Source organism: Somniosus microcephalus, chromosome 15 (genome assembly GCF_052327205.1).
Source record: "Somniosus microcephalus isolate GS21.2 chromosome 15, FLI_Smic_1.0, whole genome shotgun sequence".
Classification (NCBI taxonomy): domain Eukaryota; kingdom Metazoa; phylum Chordata; class Chondrichthyes; order Squaliformes; family Somniosidae; genus Somniosus; species Somniosus microcephalus.
Genome location: NC_141001.1, coordinates 23,282,056 through 23,306,343, shown reverse-complemented (window position 1 = coordinate 23,306,343; position 24,288 = coordinate 23,282,056). Strand labels below are relative to the sequence as shown.

At 47.5% G+C, this 24,288-nt stretch overlaps 1 protein-coding gene across 1 annotated transcript in view; it reads left to right on the top strand.

Moving 5' to 3' along the window:
- Window positions 1-24,288, top strand: part of LOC147106578 (excitatory amino acid transporter 2-like) — a 354,111-nt gene that overhangs the window by 303,808 nt on the left and 26,015 nt on the right. Inside the window, exon 3 of the mRNA XM_086007551.1 lies at window positions 21,714-21,866. Coding sequence (XP_085863677.1) covers window positions 21,714-21,866 — 153 coding nt within the window. The remainder of the gene's footprint in view (window positions 1-21,713; window positions 21,867-24,288) is intronic.

Here is a 24,288-nt window from a genome sequence, read left to right as displayed (position 1 = left end):
GACCATATCTATACCCTTCACACCCTCATTGAAAAACATATACACCAAACAAAAAATGGGAAAATATTCGCCTGTTTCATCGACTTCAAGAAAGCCTTTGACTCTATATGGCACGAAGGGCTCTATTATAAACTTCTTCAATGTGGAATAGGGGGCAAAGTCTATGACCTTATTAAATCAATGTATCTGAAAAACAAATGCGGGGTCAAAATTGGAGACAAACGCACCGATTTCTTCACCCAGAGAAGAGGCGTCCGGCAGGGCTGCAATTTGAGCCCGACCCTGTTCAACATATACATAAATGAATTAGCAGACATGCTGGAGCAAAGCGAGTCACCAGGTCTCCGTCTCCTAGATGGAGAAGTGAAATCCCTGTTCTATGCGGACGACCTGGTTCTGCTGTCTCCCACAGAACAGGGATTACAGCAACAACTAGACCTACTCGACAAATACTGCCAAAATTGGGCTCTAACAGTAAATCTAAAGAAAACCAACATCATGATTTTTCAAAAAAGGCCCAGATGTCAGGAAAACAAATACCAGTTTACCCTCAGTGATACCACTATAGGACACACTATGAGCTACACCTACCTTGGTCTAACTATTACAGCATCAGGGAGCTTCAGCATAGCAGTGAATGCACTAAAAGAAAAAGCCCGAAGAGCCCTATATGCAATAAAAAGAAAATTCTACAACATCCAAATCCCAATCAAAATCTGGCTCAAAATATTTGACAGCATAATCCTGCCCATTGCACTGTACGGTAGTGAAGTATGGGGCCCGCTAAATCACCAAAGCTACACTAAATGGGAAAAACATACAATAGAAGCCCTACATGCAGAATTCTGCCGAAGCATCCTTCGCACCCAAAGGAAAACGCCAACAAATGCATGCAGAGCCGAACTAGGCAGATACCCACTGATAATAAACATCCAAAAACGAGCACTAAACTTCCTAAATCACCTCAAATCTAGCTCCCCAGACACCCTTCATTTCAAAGCCTTTCAGACCCAAGAGCTAAACCCAGAAAAGAGTCCCCTGAGTCAGCTGCTACGGAAACTAAGTACTCAGCCGGACCCTGACCAGCCCCAGACCAACACAGCCGCCCAAACACCAATCCGAGTGAACCAAATCATTAAAAAATGCAAAGAAACCTACCTGGAACATTGGAACAAAATAACCGAAAGCCAAAGCAGATTAGAATGTTACCGGGCCCTAAAAAGAGAATATAAACTGGCAGACTACCTCACGACCATCAGAGACACAAAACAGAGACAGACCCTCACCAGGTACAGACTAAGCGACCACCAACTGGAAATTGAAAAAGGCAGATACAAGAAATCCTGGCAGCCTAGAGAGAATAGAATATGCGATCAATGTCTGGCTGGCGAGGTTGAAACAGAAATGCATTTCCTCCTAAAATGCGAAAAATTCAACACATCAAGAAACATATTATTCAACAAGCTAAGCCAAACAACCCCAGATTTCAAGGAATTGGATGATCTGTCAAAATTGAGATTAGTCCTAGGAGAAGGAGACAGACCATACCTTGGGGCCAAATATGTAACAACATGTCACAACCTGAGGACTGTTTAAAATTAAGACTGTTTAAAATTAATATTGAACGTACCAAATGAAGTACAAAGACTGTTTAAAATTAATATTGTTTAAAAGTAATATTGTATGTACCCAACAAATGTCAAATCGATTGACACCTACAGAATGTTGGAAAACTGTACCTTTTTGCTATGTAAGCTTTGGCAATATGGTTCTCTGTAAACTTTCATGCCAATAAAGCATTTTAATTGGAAATTGGAATTGGATTGGTATAAAAAGATTTAGAGAGTCAAGTCTGATTGTGTCTGACCTGAGTTATTTGCTGTGAGTAAAAGCTACAGATTATTGTTCTATTTGTTATTAATTCTGTCATGTTTCCATGGAACGTGAGCTGCCATTATAATGTACGTTGAAATCATCCCTTTATCAGCTATGAAAATGCCTTTTTAGGTATTCAATCCCCTTTGGTATTGCAGGCTGTATTTGGGGTGGTTGTTACGGGGAAAATACAGCTCACTGTGGCTCCATTTCCATCACTCCTGTTTCCCCCAACCTTTGCTCCCATTGCGTTCCCTACTCTTTCACTTTTCTACTACCCGTTCTGTTTCCTACGGACCTGCAGTGACATCGCGACCCCATCTCTTCCCTTTTGTAGTACCCACCTAATCCCTCCATCCTCCCTCCTCCTCATTCTGCTATCATTCATCTCACCCTTAACCCTCCATTTACCCCCACTCCCACTCTACCCCTCCAAGGGGAGCTGGTAAGAACCCAGAAACCCCTCATCTTCAACCAGTTTACTTCCTCCTATTACCCCCCCCCTCTCTCTATCTGTTTCCCTCAAAGAGGCTTTTCTTGCTTTCAAAATTCAACTTGTTTTTTTAATAAATAAGTCAAATTAGAATGAGGAAACAAACTGTCTACCTTTATCTCTCTATTTCTCTTTCCCATCACTCTCTGGGGTGGATTTTAACCCTACCCAGGTGGGTTAACCATTAAAACCAGGCAGGTTAGTTATCTGCTTGTAACTCGCCCCCTTCACGCCACCTGTGATTTTAACCTCAGGATTCCTCTTGTTCAAAATTATTTCAGAACAGCTGAGTCAAGGCTACTGTTGCATGCTGGGAAATTAGGCACACAGAATCAGAGTTTAGGGCAAATACATGAAGTCCAAGAACAGGCTTTTGGGTGTGGCTGAGGCCTTCAAGTGAAAGATTTAAAAGGCATTAAAAGACACAGAAGACAATTCAGTGGATACTTTAATTATGTTACTGTGAAAAAAATAATAATTTTTTGGATTTTTATTTTGCTTAATCTTTTATTTTGGACAATGGGGGTGAAAAACGTGTGGTGTGCAAAATGGGCGACCCATCCGCTACCTTCCATTTTCTGCCCGGCACTAAAAGTGAAAATTGACCCCTAGAAACTTAAGTTAGTAAGAAAAATAATGATGAATGAAAAAAATTTCAGAAAGAATTTTGATCAATCATAGGGGAATATACTCTCACAGTAACAGTGCAGCTGTGGTGTGTAACATTTTTAACACTGAAAATACCTATCACACTGCCACCTACAGGAGTAACAAGTACTGTAGGTGCTTATAGTGAGCTTTTCATGAAATGTGTGTTTAATGTACTGAATATATTACTAATACATATGGTGTTGCACATGGTGAGTTTGAGGTTTTATAAGAACAGGGCTGTTATGTGAAGTAGCATTACCAGGGACATTAAAATAAAGTAAAGCAAATCAGCCTGACATCGGTAGTGGGGAAAATGCTAGAGTCCATTATAAAAGATGGAAAAGCAGAGCACTTGGAAAGCAGTGACAGGATCGGACAAAGTCAACATGGATTTACAAAAGGTAAATCGTGCTTGACGAATCTACTGGAATTTTTTGAGGATGTAATTGGTAAAATAGATAAGGGAGAACCAGTGGATGTGGTGTATTTGGGCTTTCAGAAGGCTTTCGATAAGGTCCCGCATAAGAGATTAGCGTGTAAAGTTAAGGCACATGGGATTGGGGGCAAGGTATTGACTTGGATAGAGAATGGTTGGCAGACAGAAAGCAAAGAGTTGGAATGAACGGGTCTTTTTCCAAGTGGCAGGCAGTGACTAGTGGGGTACCGCAGGGATCGGTCCTTGGACCCCAGCTATTCACAATATATATTAATGATGATCTAGACAAGGGAACTAGATGTAATATCTCCAAATTTGCAGATGACACAAAGCTGGGTGGGCGTGTGTGCTGTGAGGAGGATGCCGAGAAACTCCAGGATGATTTGGACAGGTTGGGTGATTGGGCAAAAGCATGGCAGATGCAATATAATGTGGATAAATGTGAGGTTATCCACTTTGGTGGCAAAAACAGGAAGGCAGATTATTATCTGAATGACAATAGATTGGGAGAAGGAGAAGTGCAACGAGACCTGGGTGTCCTTGTGCACCAGTCGCTGAAGGTAAGCATGCAGGTGCAGCAGGCGGTTAAGAAGGCAAATGGTAGGTTGGCCTTCGTAGCGAGAGGGAATAAGGATGTCTTGCTGCAGTTGTACAGGGCCTTGGTGAGACCACATCTTGAGTATTGTGTGCAGTTTTGGTCGCCTTATCTGAGGAAGGATGTTCTTGCCATGGAAGGAGTTCAGCGAAGATTCACCAGGCTGATACCTGGGATGGCAGGAATGACGTATGAGGAGAGATTGGGACGATTGGGCTTGTACTCGCTGGAGTTTAGAAGACTGAGAGGGGATCTCATTGAAACATAAAATTCTGACAGGACTGGACAGACTAGATGCAGGAAGGATGTTCCCGATGATCGGGGAGTCCAGAACCAGGGGTCACAGTCTAAGGATAAGGGGTAGGCCATTTAGGACTGAAGTGAGGAGGAATTTCTTCACCCAGAGCGTGGTGAACCTGTGGAATTCTCTACCACAGAAGGCAGTAGAGGCCCAATCATTAAATATATTCAAGAAGGAGTTGGATATATTTCTTAAGGCTAACGGGATCCAGGGGTATGGGGAGAAAGCAGGGACCGGGTATTGAACTTGGATGATCAGCCATGATCGCATTGAATGGCGGAGCAGGCTCGAGGGGCCGAATGGCCTATTCCTGCTCCTATCTTCTATGCTTCTATACAAAAAGAAAATATTGCAGATGCTGGAAATCTGAAATAAAAACAGAAAATGCTGGAGAAACTCAGCAGGTCAGGCAGCATCTGTGAAGAGAGAAACAGAGTTAATGTTTCAGGTCGATGATCTTTCATCAGAACTGGAAAAAAGCAGGAAATGGAACAGATTTTTAAGCAAGTGTAGGGGCTGGGAAATGGGGGAAGGGAGGAAAGAACAAAAGGGAAGGTCTGTGATAGGATAGAAGGCAGGAGAGGTTAAGAGACATTAAGAGATATTCAAGGCAAAATGAGATGGTAATGGGACAGGTTAAGAAACAAAGGATGGTTCTAGATGAAGTGTAAATTGTGCTGGCGGAATGAGAGACAGCTGACATGTGGGGGAGAAGAAAAAAGACACAGACAAAAAGTGTGGATAAAAAACATATATACGATAGGGGCTGAGGTTATGATCTGAAATTGTTGAACTCTGTGTTGAGTCCAGAAGGCTGTAAAGTGCCTAATCGAAAAATGAGGTGCTGTTCCTCGAGCTTACGCTGAGCTTCTGTAGCAAATCAGGTGTTGGGATGTATTAAAAGGACAACATTGAGCCAAAATAGTAAAGTGATCCTGCCACTTTATAAATCATCGGTGCGACCGCACTTGGAATACTGTGTACAGTTCTGGTCACCACAGTACAGAAAGGATCTTCCAGCTATTGAAACATTACAGATGAGAGCAACCAGAATGATTGAGGGATGGAGGGATTGGATTATGAGGTAAGATTATGTAAATTCACCATACTTCCACAACTCCATGTTTGAACCTCTCCAATCAGCTTTCCGCCCCTGCTACAGCACTGAATTAGCCCTACCTAAGGTCACAAATAACACCCGATGACCATGGTTCACAATCCCTCCTCATCCTTCTTGCCCTTTCTGCAGCCTTTGACACAGTTGACCACATCATCGTCCTCCAATGCCTCTCCTCTGCTGTCCAGCTGAATGGGACTGCCCTCGCCTGGTTCCACCCTTATCTATCCAGTCATAGCCAGCAAATCCTCCAATGGCTTCTCTTCCTGCTCCCACACTGTTACCTCTGGAGTCCCCCAAGGATCAATCCTTGGCCCCCTCCTATATCCCATCTACATGCTGTCCCTAGGCAACATCATGCAAAAACATTTTAGGTTCCCCCAATTAAACATTGGAAAGACCAAAGTCATTGTCTTCGGCAACCGCCACTAACTCCATTCCCTCGCCACAAATTCAATCTCCATCCCTGACCACTGTCTGAGGCTGAACCAGACGGGTCGCAGCTTCAACGTCTTATTTAGGAACATAGGAACATGAACAGGCCTTTCTGCCCCTCGAGCCTATTCTGCTATTCAATTAGATCATACTGTACTGATCTGTATCTTAAATCCATCTACCCACCTTGGGTCCATAACCCTTAATACCCTTGCCGAACATATCAACGTCAGTTTTGAAATTGTCAACAGATTTTTGGGGAGAGTGTTCCAGATTTCCACTACCCTTTGTGTGAATAAGTGCTTCCTGACATCCGGGCTCTAATTTTAATGTTATGCCCCCAGGTTCTGGACTGGCCCACCAGAGGAAATAGTTTCCCTCTCTCTACCCTATCAAATCCTTTAATCAACTTCAACACCTCAATTAGGTCACCCCTTAATCTACTATACTCCAGGGAGCACAAGCCTAAACTGTGCAAACTGTCCTCATTACTTAAACATTTTAGCCCTGGAATCATTCTGGTGAATCTACGCCGCACCCCTGCAAGGCCAATATATCCTTCCTGAGATACGGTGCCCAGAACTGAACACACTACTCCAGATAGGGCCTAATCAGAGTTCTGTACAACTGTAACATAACTTCAACCCCTTGACCCCTCCGTCCTTGCAAACTACCACCCCGTCTACAACCTCCCTTTCCTCCCCAAAGTCCTTGAATGCGTTGTCGCCTCCCAAATCCGTGTCCATCTTTCCCGCAACTCCATGTCTGAATCCATCCAATCAGGCTTCTGCCGTGTTAAAGTACCAAACGGGTCTTATCAAAATCACAAATGACATCCTATGTGACTGTGACAATGGTAAACAATCACTTGTCATCCTTCTCGACTTGTCTGTAGCCTTTGACAAGGTTGACCACACCATTCTCTTCAAATGCCTTTCCACCGTCATCCAGCTGGGTGGGACTGCACTCACCTGGTTCCATTCTTACCTATCTAGTCATAGCCAGAGAATCACATGCAATGGCTTTCCGTCCCGCATCTTTATCTCTGGTGTCCCCTGACGATCTATCCTTGGTCCGCTCCTATTTCTCATCAACATGCTGCCCTTTGGTGATATCATCCGAAAACACAGCATCAGTTTCCACATCTACGCTGACGACACCAAGCTATACCTCAACACCACTTCTCTCAACCCCTCCACTGTCTCTAAATGGTCACACTGCTTGTCTAACATTAAGTACTGGATGAGCAGAAATTTCCTTCAACTAAATATTGGGAAGACCAAAGTCATTTTACCAGCACTCAGAGGGCGAGTTTGGAGGCGGGTCAGGTGGTAAAATCGCAAATATTGACGGCGGGTTTCGATCCCGCCGTCAACCCTCCTCCATGCAACTTTCCCAAAGGCGGCCTTCCGGACTCCCGATCGGTCCTGCCACCAAGTGGCGGGATAGGCCCTTCAGGCAGTTAACTGCTTGGATAATGCTATTTTGACAGCGATTTTAGATTTTGCCACTTTTTCTGCATGTTCCACGCCATTCCCAAACTACGCCAGCTGATTGTGCCAGGTTCACAAGTGGCTGCCTTCTTCACAGCTGCAGCTTCAGCATAAAAACGGAGCTCTCAACATGGCTCAGTTGCAGGTGGCAGAACTTTGTTTTTTCAGGTCGTGGAAACTTTTTGCAGGTCTACTGATCTTGGAAGTGGTGAGGCTGAGATCCATCTCCACTGTGACCTCCTGGGAAAACCCTCTCCCCACACTGACTGAGCGCTTCTTCAACAGAGATATCTACCAGCAGCATGGGAACCATTTATTTCCTTTCATCCTGGTCCTCGGATTCAGAGGAAGAGCAGCCGCAGCAGCAGCAAAACCAGGCACAACAGCAGCACCAACAGTAGGAGCGCCAACCTCCTGCTCAGCCACCTGATGGTGCACAGGGCAGGAGGCGTCAGCGCAGGGCTGCACCTCGCCGCAGGAGATACCCACAACACAGGATTTACAGGCCGAGATAACTTTGCTCAACATGACTGAGCAGCAGTGCCAAAGGTCCTAGGCTGAGACTTTCGCAAGAAGTAGTCGGTGACATCTGCGCAATGCTGCACCAACACCTGGAGCCCAGCGGAGCAGGTGGACACCCCTTACCAGTGGCTGTCAAAATCACCACCGCCCTCAATTTTTTTTGCTTCAGGATCCTTCCAGGCCTCATCAGCAAACATCAGCGGCATCTCTCAGTCGGCCGCATACACTTGCATCACGCAGGTAACCGATGCCCTCTGCAAAGGCGCACAATTACATCCACTTCTCCACGGATGGAGCAAGTGTAACTGCATGTGCTTTACAAATATGGCAGGCTTGCCAAGGCTGCAGGGCGTCATAGACTGCACACATGTGGCCCTTAGGGCACCTCATCCCAACCCAGCTGTTTTTGTCAACCGCAAGGGCTTCCACTCCCAAAGCGTGCAGCTGGTGTATAACCACAGGAAGGACATTTTGCATGTTTGCGCGAAGTACCTTGGCAGTTCTCATGTCTCGTTCATCCTGCGGCAGTCTAGTGTGCCTCTGCTCTTCAATCTGCCAACACAACTTTCCAATGGCTACTTGGAGACAAGGGCTATCCCCTGAAGATGTAGCTTATGACGCTGTTGAGGAGACCATCAAAGGAAGCTGAGGAGTGCTACAATGCCAACCGCATTTCATTTCCACCAGATCCATCATCGAGCAAACCATCGGCTTGCTGAAGATGCGATTCAGATGCCTTGACAGATCAGGTGGAACTCTACAGTACTCAGCAGCCAGGGTCTCCAGAATCATGGTGGCTTGCAGCTGCCTGAGGAACAAGTGGCTCAGCACATAGCCTCCTCAGATGAGGAGGAGGAGGAGGACCTTGCGGAGGCAGATCAGCCAGCTGCAGCAGCACGCGAGCACATCACTGCCCGGGATGCAAGGGCACTAATATTTGCCAGATTTGCTTAAGTAGACAAATCAAACAAATGGGGCTGGCACCTTCTTAACACACCATACACAATGGACAAGAACCTGTGGTTTCCTATCACTCTGACCAGCATCATTACAAATGCAAGTCGCCCTGAGCCCTCAATGTGGAACTTCCATTTCCCAGATCACATAGGCCAGACTTCAACTGTTTGCCATCACTTCTGTTTAATCAATGCACAAAAGGATGATAATGGCAAAAATTAAAGACAACAGAACAGAACACCCAAGTGACTGCGATACCAAAATACTGCAGATGCTGGAAATCCGAAATAACAACAGAAAATGCTGATCATAAGTCAAACCCTTTGTCAGGCAGCTGCAAGCCAGTCTTGACAAAGGGTTTGACCCGAAACATTGACTCTATTTTCTCTCCACAGATGTTGCCTGCCCTGCTGAGTTTTTCCAGCATTTTCTATTGTTATACCCAAGTGACTACCCTTGTGACTAATTGTGCTTTATCTTCCTCTTACGCATGCTTCTACGTGGTGCCTCCTGTGGCTTCAGCAGATGTGGAGGCACCTTGCTTACTTTCATGCTGCTCCTGCCTCAACACCTTTGGCGGGTGTTCTCTGGCTTTGCGAGCCTGTGAGGGCTCGGCAACAGTTTGCTCGTCCTGCGTCTGTGCAGAGGCTGAGATGCCCATCTCAGTTGGGTGAGGACTCTGGTGGGGCTCTGACCGAGGACTACTCAGTAGCATGGGAGTGTGAGCGCTTGGAGAGGAGCCCCCACTTCCTTGTTGCCTGCCACCAATATCCCTCTCCAGACTCCAGCAACTTATTTCCTCCAAGGCCGTAGCCATCCTCTCCTCTACTGTAGCCATCCTTCCAGAGAGATAACCATCCTCACCACGGAGGTAGCCATCCTTTCCACGGAGGTTGCCATCTTTTCCGTGGTGGTGCGTTCATGCACCATTGCCTCCACAAAGGCACTGCTCATGTTCGAGATGGACTCCTCCATCCTCTCCACACTTGCAGTGACCCTGGAGACAAAACCTGCCAGAGACTCCTGCACTTGTTCCTGGCGTTCCAGCACTGCTCTCTTTCTGGATGGACCCGGAGGCACAGGGTCCACATGCAGCTGAGCAGAACTGGGAGTGCCCTGCGGCCTCCGACGAGGACTCTCCACTGCTGTCCCTGTCTCCACCATCTGCTGATGCTCACTTGTGAGCTGTGATACACCAGGTGACAACACTACTCTATGTCGCGAAGGTCCCACTGAGGTGTGCGTATCTGCGCTGGTGCTAGGTGCACTTAATTGTGCTGACGCTGCGTCCTCAGAGGTTGGAGGTTCCTCTGAGGAGTCTCTGGCTCCGGCTCTTCCTCCTGGACATTGGAGGGGGGCTGTCGATGGTCCTGTGGGGGAATAAAGACATGAGTTAGACATGTGATATTAACGTAGCATGCACATGGACTTGTGCAGGTGATCATAAGTCAATCTGTATGAGCATCAGATGCAATATCAGTCACTCATGCAATGTAAATGAGAGAGATGCAAATCTATTCTGTCATCAGCTTGCTCTGTTGCGCCTGTCTGTCTGTCCCACTTCCAGATCCTCCTCGGCTCCAACGATCTCTAGGGCCGCCTCCTCAGCGCTGGTGAGATAGGCTATTGAGGGTGGCCCTCCTCCTGTCTTCGCCCTTTACCTCTTATTGTGGGCTCCCTTTTCCTGCAATGAGGGACACAAGTGGAGTTTGAGTGAGAATGATGGAGTGAGTGTAGAGAATCCATAGCATAGATGCTTAGAATGAGACAAAGATGGAGTAAGGTCCCAATACCAAGCGCCCTCCCTGTGTGTTGTTAGTTGTTGTCGTAGCATCACAGTGATAGGGAGTGTGAGGGCAGCATAGTCGAATAGTGAACTGATTGTGTACATGGAGAGAGAGGGAATGGCTAAGGGTGCAAGGGATGTAAGGGTAAAGTGGGATGTGCATGAGTAGGTTGACAATACAGAGTGCTGGTGATGAGAGGAGATGGGGAACAGATTGAGGCCAAGTGTGATGTTATATTCATTTTTCCTAAGCGGAGCAGGTCATTGAAACTTTTTCTGCACTGCACCCAGGTTCGAGTGCAGATGGATCTGGAGCTCACCTGCTGAGCAATTTGCAGCCAGACTGCTTTGGTCTGCTGTGGTGGCTCCTTCCGCCCAGAGGATGGGAAGAGTATCTCCTTGCGCCCTCTGACTCCCTCCACAAGGGCATGGAGGGACCATCCTCAAATCTGAGAGAGGCCTTGGCCCGTGAGGTAGCCATGGGGAGGGAATCCTCATCAAATCGGGGAGAGGCCTTGGCCCTTGAGGTAGTCATGGGGAGGGAGTCCTCATCAAATCAGGGAGAGGCCTTGGCCCTTGAGGTAGTCATGGGGAGGGAGTCATCATTAATTCGGGGAGAGGCCTTGGCCCTTGAGGTAGCCATGGGGAGGGAGTCCTCATCAAATCGGAGAGAGGCCTTGGCCCTTGAGGTAGTCATGGGGAGGGAGTCATCATCAAATCGGGGAGAGGCCTTGGCCCGTGAGGTAGCCATGGGGAGGGAGTGATCATCAAATCGGGGAGAGGCCTTGGCCCTTGAGGTAGTCATGGGGAGGGAGTCCTCATCAAATCGGGGCGAGGCCTCGGCCCGTGAGGTAGTCATGGGGAGGGAGTGATCATCAAATCGGGGAGAGGCCTTGGCCCTTGAGGTAGTCATGGGGAGGGAGTCATCATCAAATCGGGGAGAGGCCTTGGCCCTTGAGGTAGTCATGGGGAGGGAGTCCTCATCAAATCGGGGAGAGGCCTTGGCCCTTGAGGTAGTCATGAGGAGGGAGTGATCATCAAATCGGGCAGAGGCCTTGGCCCTTGAGGTAGTCATGGGGAGGGAGTCCTCATCAAATTGGGGAGAGGCCTTGGCCCCTGCGGTAGTCATGGGGAGGGAGTGATCATCAAATCGGGGAGAGGCCTTGGCCCTTGAGGTAGTCATGGGGAGGGAGTCCTCATCAAATCGGGGAGAGGCCTTGGCCCGTGAGGTAGTCATGGGGAGGGAGTGATCATCAAATCGGGGAGAGGCCTTGGCCCTTGAGGTAGTCATGGGGAGGGAGTCCTCAGCAAATCGGGGAGAGGCCTTGGCCCTTGAGGTAGTCATGGGGAGGGTGTGATCATCAAATCGGGGAGAGGCCTCGGCCGTTGAGGTAGTCATGGGGAGGGAGTCCTCATCAAATCGGGGAGAGGCCTTGGCCCGTGAGGTAGTCATGGGGAGGGAGTCCTCATCAAATCGGGGAGAGGCCTTGGCCCATGAGGTAGTCATGGGGAGGGAGTCCTCATCAAATCGGGGAGAGGCCTTGGCCCGTGAGGTAGTCATGGGGAGGGAGTCCTCATCAAATTGGGGAGAGGCCTTGGCCTTTGAGGTAGTCATGGGGAGGGAGTCCTCGTCAAATCGGGGAGAGGCCTTGGCCCTTGAAGTAGTCATGGGGAGGGATTCCTCATCAAATCGGGGAGAGGCCTTGGCCCTTGAGGTAGTCATGGGGAGGGAGTCCTCATCAAATCAGGGAGAGGCCTTGGCCTGTGAGGTAGTCATGGGGAGGGAGTGATCGTCAAATCGGGGAGAGGCCTTGGCCCTTGAGGTAGTCATGGGGAGGGATTCCTCATCAAATCGGGGAGAGGCCTTGGCCCTTGAGGTAGTCATGGGGAGGGAGTCCTCATCAAATTGGGGAGAGGCCTTGGCCCGTGAGGTAGCCATGGGGAGGGAGTCCTCCTCCAATCGGGGAGAGGCCTTGGCCCGTGAGGTAGTCATGGAGAGGGAGTGATCGTCAAATCTGGGAGAGGCCTTGGCCCGTGAGGTAGTCATGGGGAGGGAGTCCTCATCAAATCGGGGAGAGGCCTTGCCCCGTGAGGTAGTCATGGGGAGGGAGTCCTCATCAAATCGGGGAGAGGCCTTGGCCCTTGAAGTAGTCATGGGGAGGAATTCCTCATCAAATCGGGGAGAGGCCTTGGCCTGTGAGGTAGTCATGGGGAGGGAGTCCTCATCAAATCGGGGAGAGGCCTTGGTCCTTGAGGTAGTCATGGGGGGGGATTCCTCATCAAATCGGGGAGGGGCCTTGGCCCGTGAGGTTGTCATGGGGAGGGAGTCCTCATCAAATCGGGGAGAGGCCTTGGCCCTTGAGGTAGTCATGGGGAGGGAGCCCTCATCAAATCGGGGAGAGGCCTTGGCCCTTGAGGTAGTCATGGGGAGGGAGTCATCATCAAATTGGGGAGAGGCCTCAGCCCGTGAGATGGTCATGGGGAGGGAGCCCTCATCAAATCGGGGAGAGGCCTTGGCCCGTGAGGTAGTCATGGGGAGGGAGTCCTCATTAAATCGGGGAGAGGCCTTGGCCCGTGAGGTAGTCATGGGGAGGGAGTACTCATCAAATCGGGGAGAGGCCTTGGCCCGTGAGGTAGCCATGGGGAGGGAGTCCTCATCAAATCGGGGAGAGGCCTTGGCCCGTGAGGTTGTCATGGGGAGGGAGTGATCATCAAATCGCGGAGAGGCCTCGGCCCTTGAGGTAGTCATGGGGAGGGAGTCCTCATCAAATCGGGGAGAGGCCTTGGCCCTTGAGGTAGTCATGGGGAGGGAGTGATCATCAAATCGGGGAGAGGCCTTGGCCCGTGAGTTAGTCATGGGGAGGGAGTGATCATCAAATCGGGGAGAGGCCTTGGCCCTTGAGGTAGTCATGGGGAGGCAGTCCTCGTCAAATCGGGGAGAGGCCTTGGCCCTTGAGGTAGTCATGGGGAGGGAGTCCTCATCAAATCGGGGAGAGGCCTTGGCCCTTGAGGTAGTCATGGGGAGGGAGTCCTCATCAAATCGGGGAGAGGCCTTGGCCCTTGAGGTAGTCATGGGGAGGCAGTCCTCGTCAAATCGGGGAGAGGCCTTGGCCCTTGAGGTAGTCATGGGGAGGGAGTCCTCATCAAATCGGGGAGAGGCCTTGGCCCGTGAGGTTGTCATGGGGAGGGACTCCTCATCAAATCGGGGAGAGGCCTTGGCCCGTGAGGTTGTCATGGGGAGGGAGTCCTCATCAAATCGGGGCGAGGCCTTGGCCCGTGAGTTAGTCATGGGGAGGGAGTCCTCATCAAATCGGGGAGAGGCCTTGGCCCGTGAGGTAGTAATGGGGAGGGAGTCCTCATCAAATCGGGGAGAGGCCTTGGCCCTTGCGGTAGTCATGGGGAGGGAGTCCTCATCAAATCGGGGAGAGGCCTTGGCCCTTGAGGTAGTCATGGGGAGGGAGTCCTCATCAAATCGGGGAGAGGCCTTGGCCCGTGAGTTAGTCATGGGGAGGGAGTCCTCATCAAATCGGGGAGAGGCCTTGGCCCTTGAGGTAATCATGGGGAGGGAGTCCTCATCAAATCGGGGAGAAGCCTTGGCCCGTGAGGTAGTCATGGGGAGGGAGTCCTCATCAAATCGGGGAGAGGCCTTGGCCCTTGAGGTAGGCATGGGGAGGGAGTCCTCATCAAATTGGGGAGAGGCCTTGGCCCTTGAGGTAGTCATGGGGAGGGAGTGATCATCAAATCGGGGAGAGGCCTCGGCCCTTGGGTTAGTCATGGGGAGGGAGTCCTCGTCAAATCTGGGAGAGGCCTTGGCCCGTGAGGTAGTCATGGGGAGGGAGTCCTCATCAAATCGGGGAGAGGCCTTGGCCCTTGAGGTAGTCATGGGGAGGGAGTCCTCGTCAAATCTGGGAGAGGCCTTGGCCCGTGAGGTAGTCATGGGGAGGGATTCCTCATCAAATCTGGGAGAGGCCTCGGCCCTTGAGTTAGTCATGGGGAGGGAGTCCTCGTCAAATCTGGGAGAGGCCTTGGCCCGTGAGGTAGTCATGGGGAGGGAGTCCTCATCAAATCGGGGAGAGGCCTTGGCCCTTGAGGTAGTCATGGGGAGGGAGTCCTCATCAAATCGGGGAGAGGCCTTGGCCCTTGAGGTAGTCATGGCAGCAGATGTCGGAAGGAAATCCAGCAGCAAATAATGAGAGAATGACCCAAGGCTGCACGGGCCCCTTCAATGCAGCTGGCTCACAGACGTCAGCAGAGGTGAGATACAGACCCAATACACTAATTGGCCAGGAGAGCGCACACGCAGGGACTCAATTGCCCAATTAGGGCAAAATTGCAAATTTGTACCAGCTGACAGCTACGGCGGGACCAGAACCCCCGACCACCTGACCCACACCCAACCTGCCACCAATGGGAAAATCGCGGGCATTGTCTTCGGTCCCCGCCACAAACTCCATTCCCTAGCCACCGACTCCATCCGTCTCCCTGGCAAGTGCCTGAGGCTGAACCAGACTGTTCGCAACCTTGGTGTCGTATTTCACCCCGAGATGAGCCCCCGACCAGATATCTGCATCATCACTAAGACCACCTATTTTCACCTCTGTAATATCGCCTGACTCTGCCCCTGCCTGAACTCACCTGCTGCTGAAACTCTCATCCATGTCTTTGTTACCTCGGAACTTGACTATTGCAACATAATCCTGGCCGGCCTCCCATCTTCCACCCTCCATAAACTGGAGGTCATCCAAATCTCTGCTGCCTGTCTCCTAACTCACACCAAGTCCCGTTCACCCATCATCCCTGTGCTCGCTGACCTACATTGGTTAAACAGCGCCTCGATTTTAAAATTAGCATCCTTGTTTTCAAATCCCTCCATGGCCTCGCCCCTCCCTATCTCTGTAACATCCTCCAGCACGACAACCCTCCGAGATATCTGCACTCCTCCAATTCAGGCCTCTTGAGCATCCTTGATTTTAATTGCTCCACCATTGGTGGCCGTGCTTTCAGCTGCCAAGGCCCTACGCTCTGGAATTCCCTCCCTAAACCGCTCCACCTCTCGCTCCTTACTTAAGACGCTTCTTAAAACCTACCTCGTTGACCAAGCTTTTGGTCATCTGCTCTAATATCTCCTTATGTAGATCAGTGTCAAATTTTGTTTGATAACGCCTCTGTGAAGCTCCTTGGGACGTTTTACTATGTTAAAGGCACTATATAAATACAAGTAGTTTTTGTTGTTTGTTCAAGACCAACCTTCTGTTAGCCTTTTAATTACTTTGTGTACCTGTCCACTAGCTTTCAGTGATTTCTGTACTTGGACCCTGAAATCTCCCTGCTCCTCCACAGTTCCGAGCTTCTCACCTTTTAGAAAGTATTCTGATCTACCTTTCTTAGGTCCAATATGGATGACCTCACATTTCCCCACATTGAACTGCATCTGCCACAGTTTTGCCCACTCATTTTGTCTATTTGACCCGGTGCTGAGATTCCGACCCCAAATCCTCTCCATCACAAAAATTGCCTATTTCCCTCTGTAATATTACCTGTCTCCACCCCTGCCTCAGTCCATCTGCTGCTGAAACCCTCATCCACGCCTTTGTTCCCTCCAGACTCGACTATTCCAAAGCTCTCCTGGCTGGCTTGCATCAAGTTGAGCTTATCCAAAACTCTGCTGCCCATATCCTAATTCAAGGTCCAGTTCACCCATCATCCCTGTGCTTGCTGACCTACATTAGCTCCTGGTCCACCAACACCTAAAACTTTAAAATTCTGATCCTTGTGTTCAAATCCTTCCATGGCCTCAGCCCTCCCTATCTCTGTAACTTCCTCCAGCCCTGTACCGGGCTGTCAAAGTTTTCTGATTATGCTCTTGTGAAGCACCTTGGAACATTTTACTATGTTAATGGTGCTATATAAATGCATATATATTATAAACACAGTGGATACGGTGCTATAGTGGATATAGTGTCTAGTATATATTATAAACACAATGGGGTGAAATTGGTCTTCGCCAGAATAGAAAGCCAGATGCGGTGTAAAACGGGCTGTTGATTTCACTATGAGCCTGTTTTGTGCTACAGGTGTAGACCAGTTTTGCCCCAATGCCTTTTGTATATAAATTCAGTGACTGCAATGCCCTGCATAGATAAATGCAGTGTATGGAATATCTTGTAAATATAAATACAAGGATACACTGCCTTGTTCATACAATAAAAGATTGAATACAGTGCTTGTGTATAGTTTAAATACAATGGGTATAGTGCCTTGTGTATATAAATAGAGTGGATACAATGCCTTATATAATACAATGAAAGCATTACATTGCCTATACAAAATTGAAGGAGAGGGCATATGGGGCTTTTAGGTACAAAAAAATAAGATAATATGACAAAATAAGGAAAGATTTTAAGAAAGGGATAAGGAAAGCAAGGACAAGTATGAGGACAGAATCTCAAAAAATGTTGAAAAGAACAGTAAAGTATTCTACTAATATATCAGTGAAAAGAGAATGGTTAAATGTAAGGTGGGAGCCATGAGGGGAGAGGATCGTGAGTTAGTCGAGGGTAAGTGGAAATTGGCAGGGATACTTATCCAGTACTTCACTACAGTGATTACAGAAGAGAAGGATATTGCGCAGAAGGTAAATCCTGAAATAGTTAAAGCGAATAGAGAGATATTGTAATAAACAAATAAAAAAGTATTAAGAAGTTAGTTCAGGTAAAAGAGAAGAAAGTGCCAGGACCTAAAGGGATACAGTGAAGGACTGTGAGGGAGATGGGGGAAGAAATAGCGGAGGCCCTAGGGATTATATTTCAGGGTTATGTTGAGAGTAGATGTGTGCCAGAGAGTGGCCAATGTAATACACATTTTCAAAAAGGGAGTCGGAGCTCACCTGGGTTGTTACAGGTTAGTTAGTTTTAATGTCTGTGGTCGGGAACATTTTGGACTCTTTAATTACATATAACATTATGAGGTGACAGATACAGTGTTTGGGGGAAATGTAGTTGATGTGGTGTACATGGACTTTCAGAAAGCCTTTGACAAGGTACCACACAGGAGACTATTTGAGGGAATTAAGGGGTGTTGTGGAATTAGGGATAGGGTAGGGAGTTGGATTAAAAACTGGTTAGAAGGAGGGAAACAGAGAGCAGGAGTTGAGGGCAGTTTCTTAAAGTGTCTGGAAATGGGTAGTGGTGTCCCACAGGGTTAGGTCCTGGGAGCACTTCTGCTCACGGTGTAGGTTAATGATTTGGATATTGGGCAAGAGGAAGTGGTGTGCATATTTGTAGACGATACTAAAATAGGAAGCATAGTAAATAATAATAGGCAAAAAAGGGGCCGTTGGAATTCCATTTCAGCAAATCTGAGGTGATATATTTTGGTAAATGGGGTCGAGTTTCCACTTTGAGCGCAATTGGGAAATTGGGCTCAAAGTGCGCTTGAAATTGCATTGGTTCGGTTACAGTTTAAATTTCCATGAAAATTAATTCGCATAATCACAAATGTAAAATGTTCCATGAACCAGTGCAATCGGGCAGCGTGATACAACGTAATTGGGGTTTTTTCTATTAAAAATATTCTTTGATATATTTAAGCGTGGTAACCTGGTGCTGTTTTATTATTACAGCTGAAAATGGGTTTATCACAATAAAAAAGCATTTTTAGTTAGTATCTAGTCCTCCACTGTGAGTAACCTAATGTTAGATCACCGAAAATGACTTTAAAAAACTATACTGAACCATTTACTAGTTTCATTGGTGTACACTAGTCAGTTTCTAAGTAAATTAAATATTTTTAAATATGTAACATTTTTTAAAACGTGCCTATTCGTGCCTGTGCACCTAAAAAAATGAACACAATTTGAAGAGCTTCCTTAAACGGCTGCAAATGCGCAATCGGCAGAAACTCGCCATCCTCATTATTTCAATCTGGGGGCACGGCCAGTTTTGTGGGCGGGGCCGGCTGTGGGCGAAATTATTTTTAAACCAACGTTAAAGATTGTGGAAACTCGACTTACGCTTGACATAACTTATGTTTAAAATTCCCCAATCTTTTACACTGGTTCGACCAATTTCATCCAGGTTGCGCTGATAAAACAAACGCAAACTAGCGGGAACTCTACCCCAATAAATATACTTTGAATGGGGAGACTCTGGATGAAGAGGAAGAACAGAAGGATTTGGGGATCCAGGTTCACACTATGTTAAAAGCAAGTCCTCAAACATAGAAACATAGAAGATAGGAGCAGGAGTAGGCCATTCGGCCCTTCGAGCCTGCTCTGCCATTCAATGTGATCATGGCTGATCATTCAAATTCAGTACCTTGTCCCTGCCTTCTCCCCATATCCCTTGATCCCTTTAGCCTTAAGAAATATATCCAACTCTTTCTTGAATATATTTAATGAACTGGCCTCCACCGCCCTCTGTGGCAGAGAATTCCACAGGTTCACCACTCTCTGGGTGAAGAAATTCCTCCTCATTTCAGTCCTAAATGTCCTACCCCTTATCCTTAGACTATGACCCCTGGTTCTGGACTCCCCAAACATCGGGAACATCCTTCCAGCATCTAGTCTGTCCAGGCCTGACAGAATTTTATAGGTTTCGATGAGATCCCCTCTCAATCTTCTAAACTCCAGTGAGTATAAGCCCAATCGACACAATCTCTCCTCATACGTCATTCCTGCCATCCCAGGTATCAGCCTGGTGAATCTTCGCTGCACTCCTTCCATGGCAAGAACGTCCTTCCTCAGATAAGGCGACCAAAACTGCACACAATACTCAAGGTGCGGTCTCACCAAGGCCCTGTACAACTGTAGCAAGACATCCTTGTTCCTGTACTCGAATCCTCTTGCTACGAAGGCCAACATACCATTTGCCTTCTTAACCGCCTGCTGCACCTGCATGCTTACCTTCAGCGACTGGTGCACAAGAACACCCAGGTCTCTTTGCACTTCCCCTTCTCCCAATCTATTGCCATTCAAATAATAATGTGCCTTCCTGTTTTTGCCACCAAAGTGGATAACCTCACATTTATCCACATTATAGTGCATTTGCCATGTTTCTGCCCAATCACCTAACCTGTCCAAATCGTACTGGAGTTTCATGACATCCTCCTCGCAGCATACTCTCCCACCCAGCTTTGTGTCGTCTGCAAATTTGGAGATATTACATCCAATTCCCTCGTCCAGATCATTAATATATATTGTGAACAGCTGGGGTGAATATAAAAGTCAAGATGTAATGATGAATCCATATAAAACCTTAACAAGGCCACAGTTGGAGTACTATGTACAGTTTTGGGCTCCATGCTCTCTCTTCTTTTCTATGTATCTTTCCCCCTTTCCCTCGCTCTGTTCCTTTATAAGCTCTTCCTCTGTAATATCTTCCAGTTCTGATGAAGGGCTGTTCCTGAGACAGCAACATCTTCCTTTATGTACAGATGCTGCCTGACTTGCTGAGTGGCTCCAGCATTTTCAGTTTCTGTTTCAGATTTCCAACATCTTGCAGTATTTTGTTACCTTGAAAAGTTGGGGCTGTTTTCATTAGAACAGAGATGATTTGATAGAGGTGTTTAAAATTATGAAGGGTTCGGTCAGAATGGATAGAAACAGACTGTTTCCAGTGATTGAAGGGTCTAGAACATAAGGGTATAGATATAAGATTAAAAAGGTAAGAGATTTCTGACAGAGAGCAGGGGAAACCTTTTTACACAGAGGATTATGAGGATGTTGAATGCACGACTGTAGTCAGTGATTAACTCTGAACCCGCTCCCGACCCGCCTTCAAACGATCTTCCCGGGAGGCGGTAGTTAACAGGCAGTTAAGAGGCTTTTTCCCATTTTGCATCTACTGCTGCAGGTTTCCCGACGTCGGGAAACCCCGCCAGGGTAAGTGAGGCGAGCTGTGGGTCTGTTGTACTGTAACTGTAGAAATGGCAGCTGCAGAGGTAGTGTGAAGACTGTAATAGGACACTGGTAAGTATGACAAGTGAGAGAATGTTGGGGAATTTTTTTCTACTGTGATTTGATGCTTCTGCAGGTGACGAGCTGTGATGTGTTTGTGCAGCCTCATCTCATCGGGAGAAGTGACAGATGGCTTCTGCAAACTCACATGCAGCTGCCATCTGTTTCATCCTAAGGAGAGAGTCATTGGAGAGCCTGGGTTCAAGGGCTCACCTTTGGACAGTGATTGACAGGGTTTGACAGCACCTCAATGCTGTCAAACACTGACAATTCATCTGTCAAAAAATTATGGTGCCTGTCGCTTTAACAAAACCGGCAGTTGAAGCATCATACACTGACGTCATCTGACACTGGCTTTCCCTTAATTGGCCGACAAGCCTGCAGGGCAGGTTTAACAAGGCCAATCAAGGGAAAATAGCGTCTGTTCATCAGATGTCACTGGGGGCGGGACTGAAACCCAAAAACCAGCAGTCCTGCCTCGACCTCCAGATCTAAGGTAAAATCCAGCCCCATGTTAATATTTAAGGATAGGTTAGAGATGTCATTCAAGGAAAACGGGATGAAGGGATATGAGAATTGAGCAGACATATGGGATTAAGACTATTACTCATATGGATGGTAAACACCAACATGGGCTGAAGGACCTGTGTCCGTGTTGTAATTTCTATGTAATTCACTGGATATAGTGCACTGTTTATATAATTACAGTGGAGATGGTACACTGGATTACATTTAAAATCCATGTCTTGAAATCCCACCATTGCCTTATCCTGGCCTCGTCTGTACAAATCCTTCCCTGTATCTGCCAGTCTTCTGATGCACCCGCCCTGCCTTGGCCCCCGCATTGGGTGGCAGAGCCTTCAGTAGCCTCGGCCCTACTTTCTGGAGCTCCCTCACTAAAGCCCTCCACCTCGAAACCCACCTTCCCGGCCAAGCTTTGGCCAACCATCCTAATCTCTCCCTCCACAGCTCATCATCACTTCTTCTAGGTTTTCTTTTCATTGGTGAAGTGCCTTGGGATTTTGTTGCATTAATGGGCTCTATGTAAATGTGAGTTGTGATTGTAGTTGTGTAATCCCCATTTCTTCTATCTACAGGTGTGATATTTGGAGCGCTTGCTGGAGGATTGCTGCGATATGCATCTCCCATCCATCCTGATATTGTCATGATCATAGCATTTCCAGGTGACATCCTCATGCGGATGTTGAAGATGCTGATTCTCCCTTTGATTATCTCCAGTTTAATCACAGGTGAGAGGTGGCGGCCACACTTCCGGTACCTGTACAAGCGTACATCCCTCGTTACCATCTGGCACACATTTGAGTGAATACTAGCAAGGATCACTTTCACAAACACAAACTTTTGAAGGTGGCAGGACAAGTTGAGAAGGATGTTAAAAAAACACATGGGATCCTGGGCTTTATAAATAAAGGCAGAGAGTGCAATGTAAGGAAGTTATGCTAAACCTTTATAAATCACTAGTTAGGCCTCAGCTGGAGTATTGTGTCCAATTCTAGGCACCACACTTCAGCAAGGATGTCAAGATCTTGGAGAGGGTGCAGAGAAGGTTTACTAGAATGATACCAGGAATGAGGGACTTCAGTTACGTGGAGAGACTAGAGAAGCTGGGATTGTTCTCCTTAGAACAGAGGTGGTTAAGGGGAGATTTAATTGAGGTGTTCAAAATTATGATGGGTTTTGATAGAGTAGATAAGGAGAAACGGTTTCCACTGGCAGAGGACAGATTTAAGATAATTGGCAAAAGAACTAGAGAGAGGAGCAGAAATCTTTTTACGCGGAAAGTTTTTATGGATCTGGAATCCACTCACTGCCTGAAACTTTCAAACGAGAATTGGATAAATACTTGAAATGGGAAAAAGTTGCAGGGCAATGTGGAAAGGGCAGAGGAGTGGGGCGAATTGTATAACTCTTTCAAAGAGCTGGCACAGGCACGATGGGCCGAATGGCCTCCTTTGTGCTGTACGATTCTATGAAGGATCGAGTGCGGAGTAAATCTCCCTGTATGCAGCCTCAACTTTGATGCATTTAAGGGGAAGCTTGAAGCATACACGAGAAAGAAGGGAATAGAAGGATACAGGAGCAGGGTGGGAAGAGGTATTTAGAGTGAGTGAAGGCTCGTGTGGAGTATAAACACCAGCACAGATTAATTGGGCCAAATGGCTTGTTTCTGTACTGTAGATTATATGTAACAAGCCCCAAACCCATCTCAAACGTCCCCTCCTACCTTAGTGTGATATTGTTAATTTTCCACACCAGCCACCCTTGTGTGAGATTGTTAGTGTGTGCTGTGTTCCAGGCAGTTTTGTGTAGTGGACACATATGGCCACAGGCCCTGAGTCGAAACTAGCCATTCTTCATTGAGCAGCGATAGGAGACATTCAGCCCATCAGGTCTAGGTTGGATTTGATGCCAACTGCCAGATGCAGAGGGCAGTCCGCTAACTGATGACTCCACTCAGTCCCATTTTACTTCCTCGATCGAACAAACTTGCATTTATACAGCGCCTTTTATGACCTCATGACCTCCCAAAGCACTTTACAGCCAATGACATACCTTTGAAGTGTAGTCACTGTTGTAATGTAGAAAACGCAACAGCCAATTTGTGCAAAGAATGCTCCCACAAATAGAAATGTGATGATGATCAAATAATCTATTTTAGTGATGTTGGTTGAGGGATAAAAATTGGCCAGGACACCGGGGATAACTCCCCTGCTCTTCTTCGAAATAGTGCCATGGGGTCTTTTACGTTCACTTGAGAGGGCAGACGGGGCCTCGGTTTAACATCTCATCTGCAAGACTCCCTCAGTATTGCACTGGACTTTCAGCTTAGAGTTTGTGCTCAAATCTCTTGGAACTTGAACCCACAGCCTTCTGACTCAGAGTGCTACTACTGTGACATGGCTGAATAGAGGCGGTAGAGTTCCAGTGCCTAACACTGTTCCATGGAGTTAACCAGCACCTACTCAGCCACTGATGGACCATTCATTCAGCCAGTGGGGTTGCCTGTAGGACCCTGGCAGTTTTGTGCTTCAACATCCACTAAGATCAGTTCCATCAGTTACAGCTGCCCTTAGCTGCACACTATTAAACTATTTAATACGCAAAAGACAAAGTTCAATACTTGGCCAATTCTCTAACTCCACATCACTTCAATAGTGACCCCTCAGCAATCCACCTCATAGACGTCCTCCATGGCAATAGATTTTGGTTGGCACTCAGCCATACACCTCCCATAATTGCACAGGTAAGGCCTAAATCCACATACCACTATGCTGTCCCTTAAGAAAGGAAACAAATTGCATTTATATGCACCTTTCATGATCTCAAGACATCCCAAGGTGTTTTACAGCCTCGGATTAACGTCTCATCTGAAAGATGGCATCTCCAACAGTGCAACACTCCCTCAGTACTGCACTGGAGTGTCGGCCTAGATTTTGTGCTCAAGTCTCTGGAGTGGGTCTTGAACCCCCAGCCTTCTGACTCAGGCAAGAGTGCTACCACTGAGCCACAACTGACACCTTAAGTAACTTTCTTTAAGAATCTGAATTCATTTTGTCACAGTAAAGGAGGAGTTAGGAGAGAAATTGGATAGGATACAAATAGATAAGGAAGAGACAATTAAAAAGGTTGGCAATGCGCAAAATAGAAAAG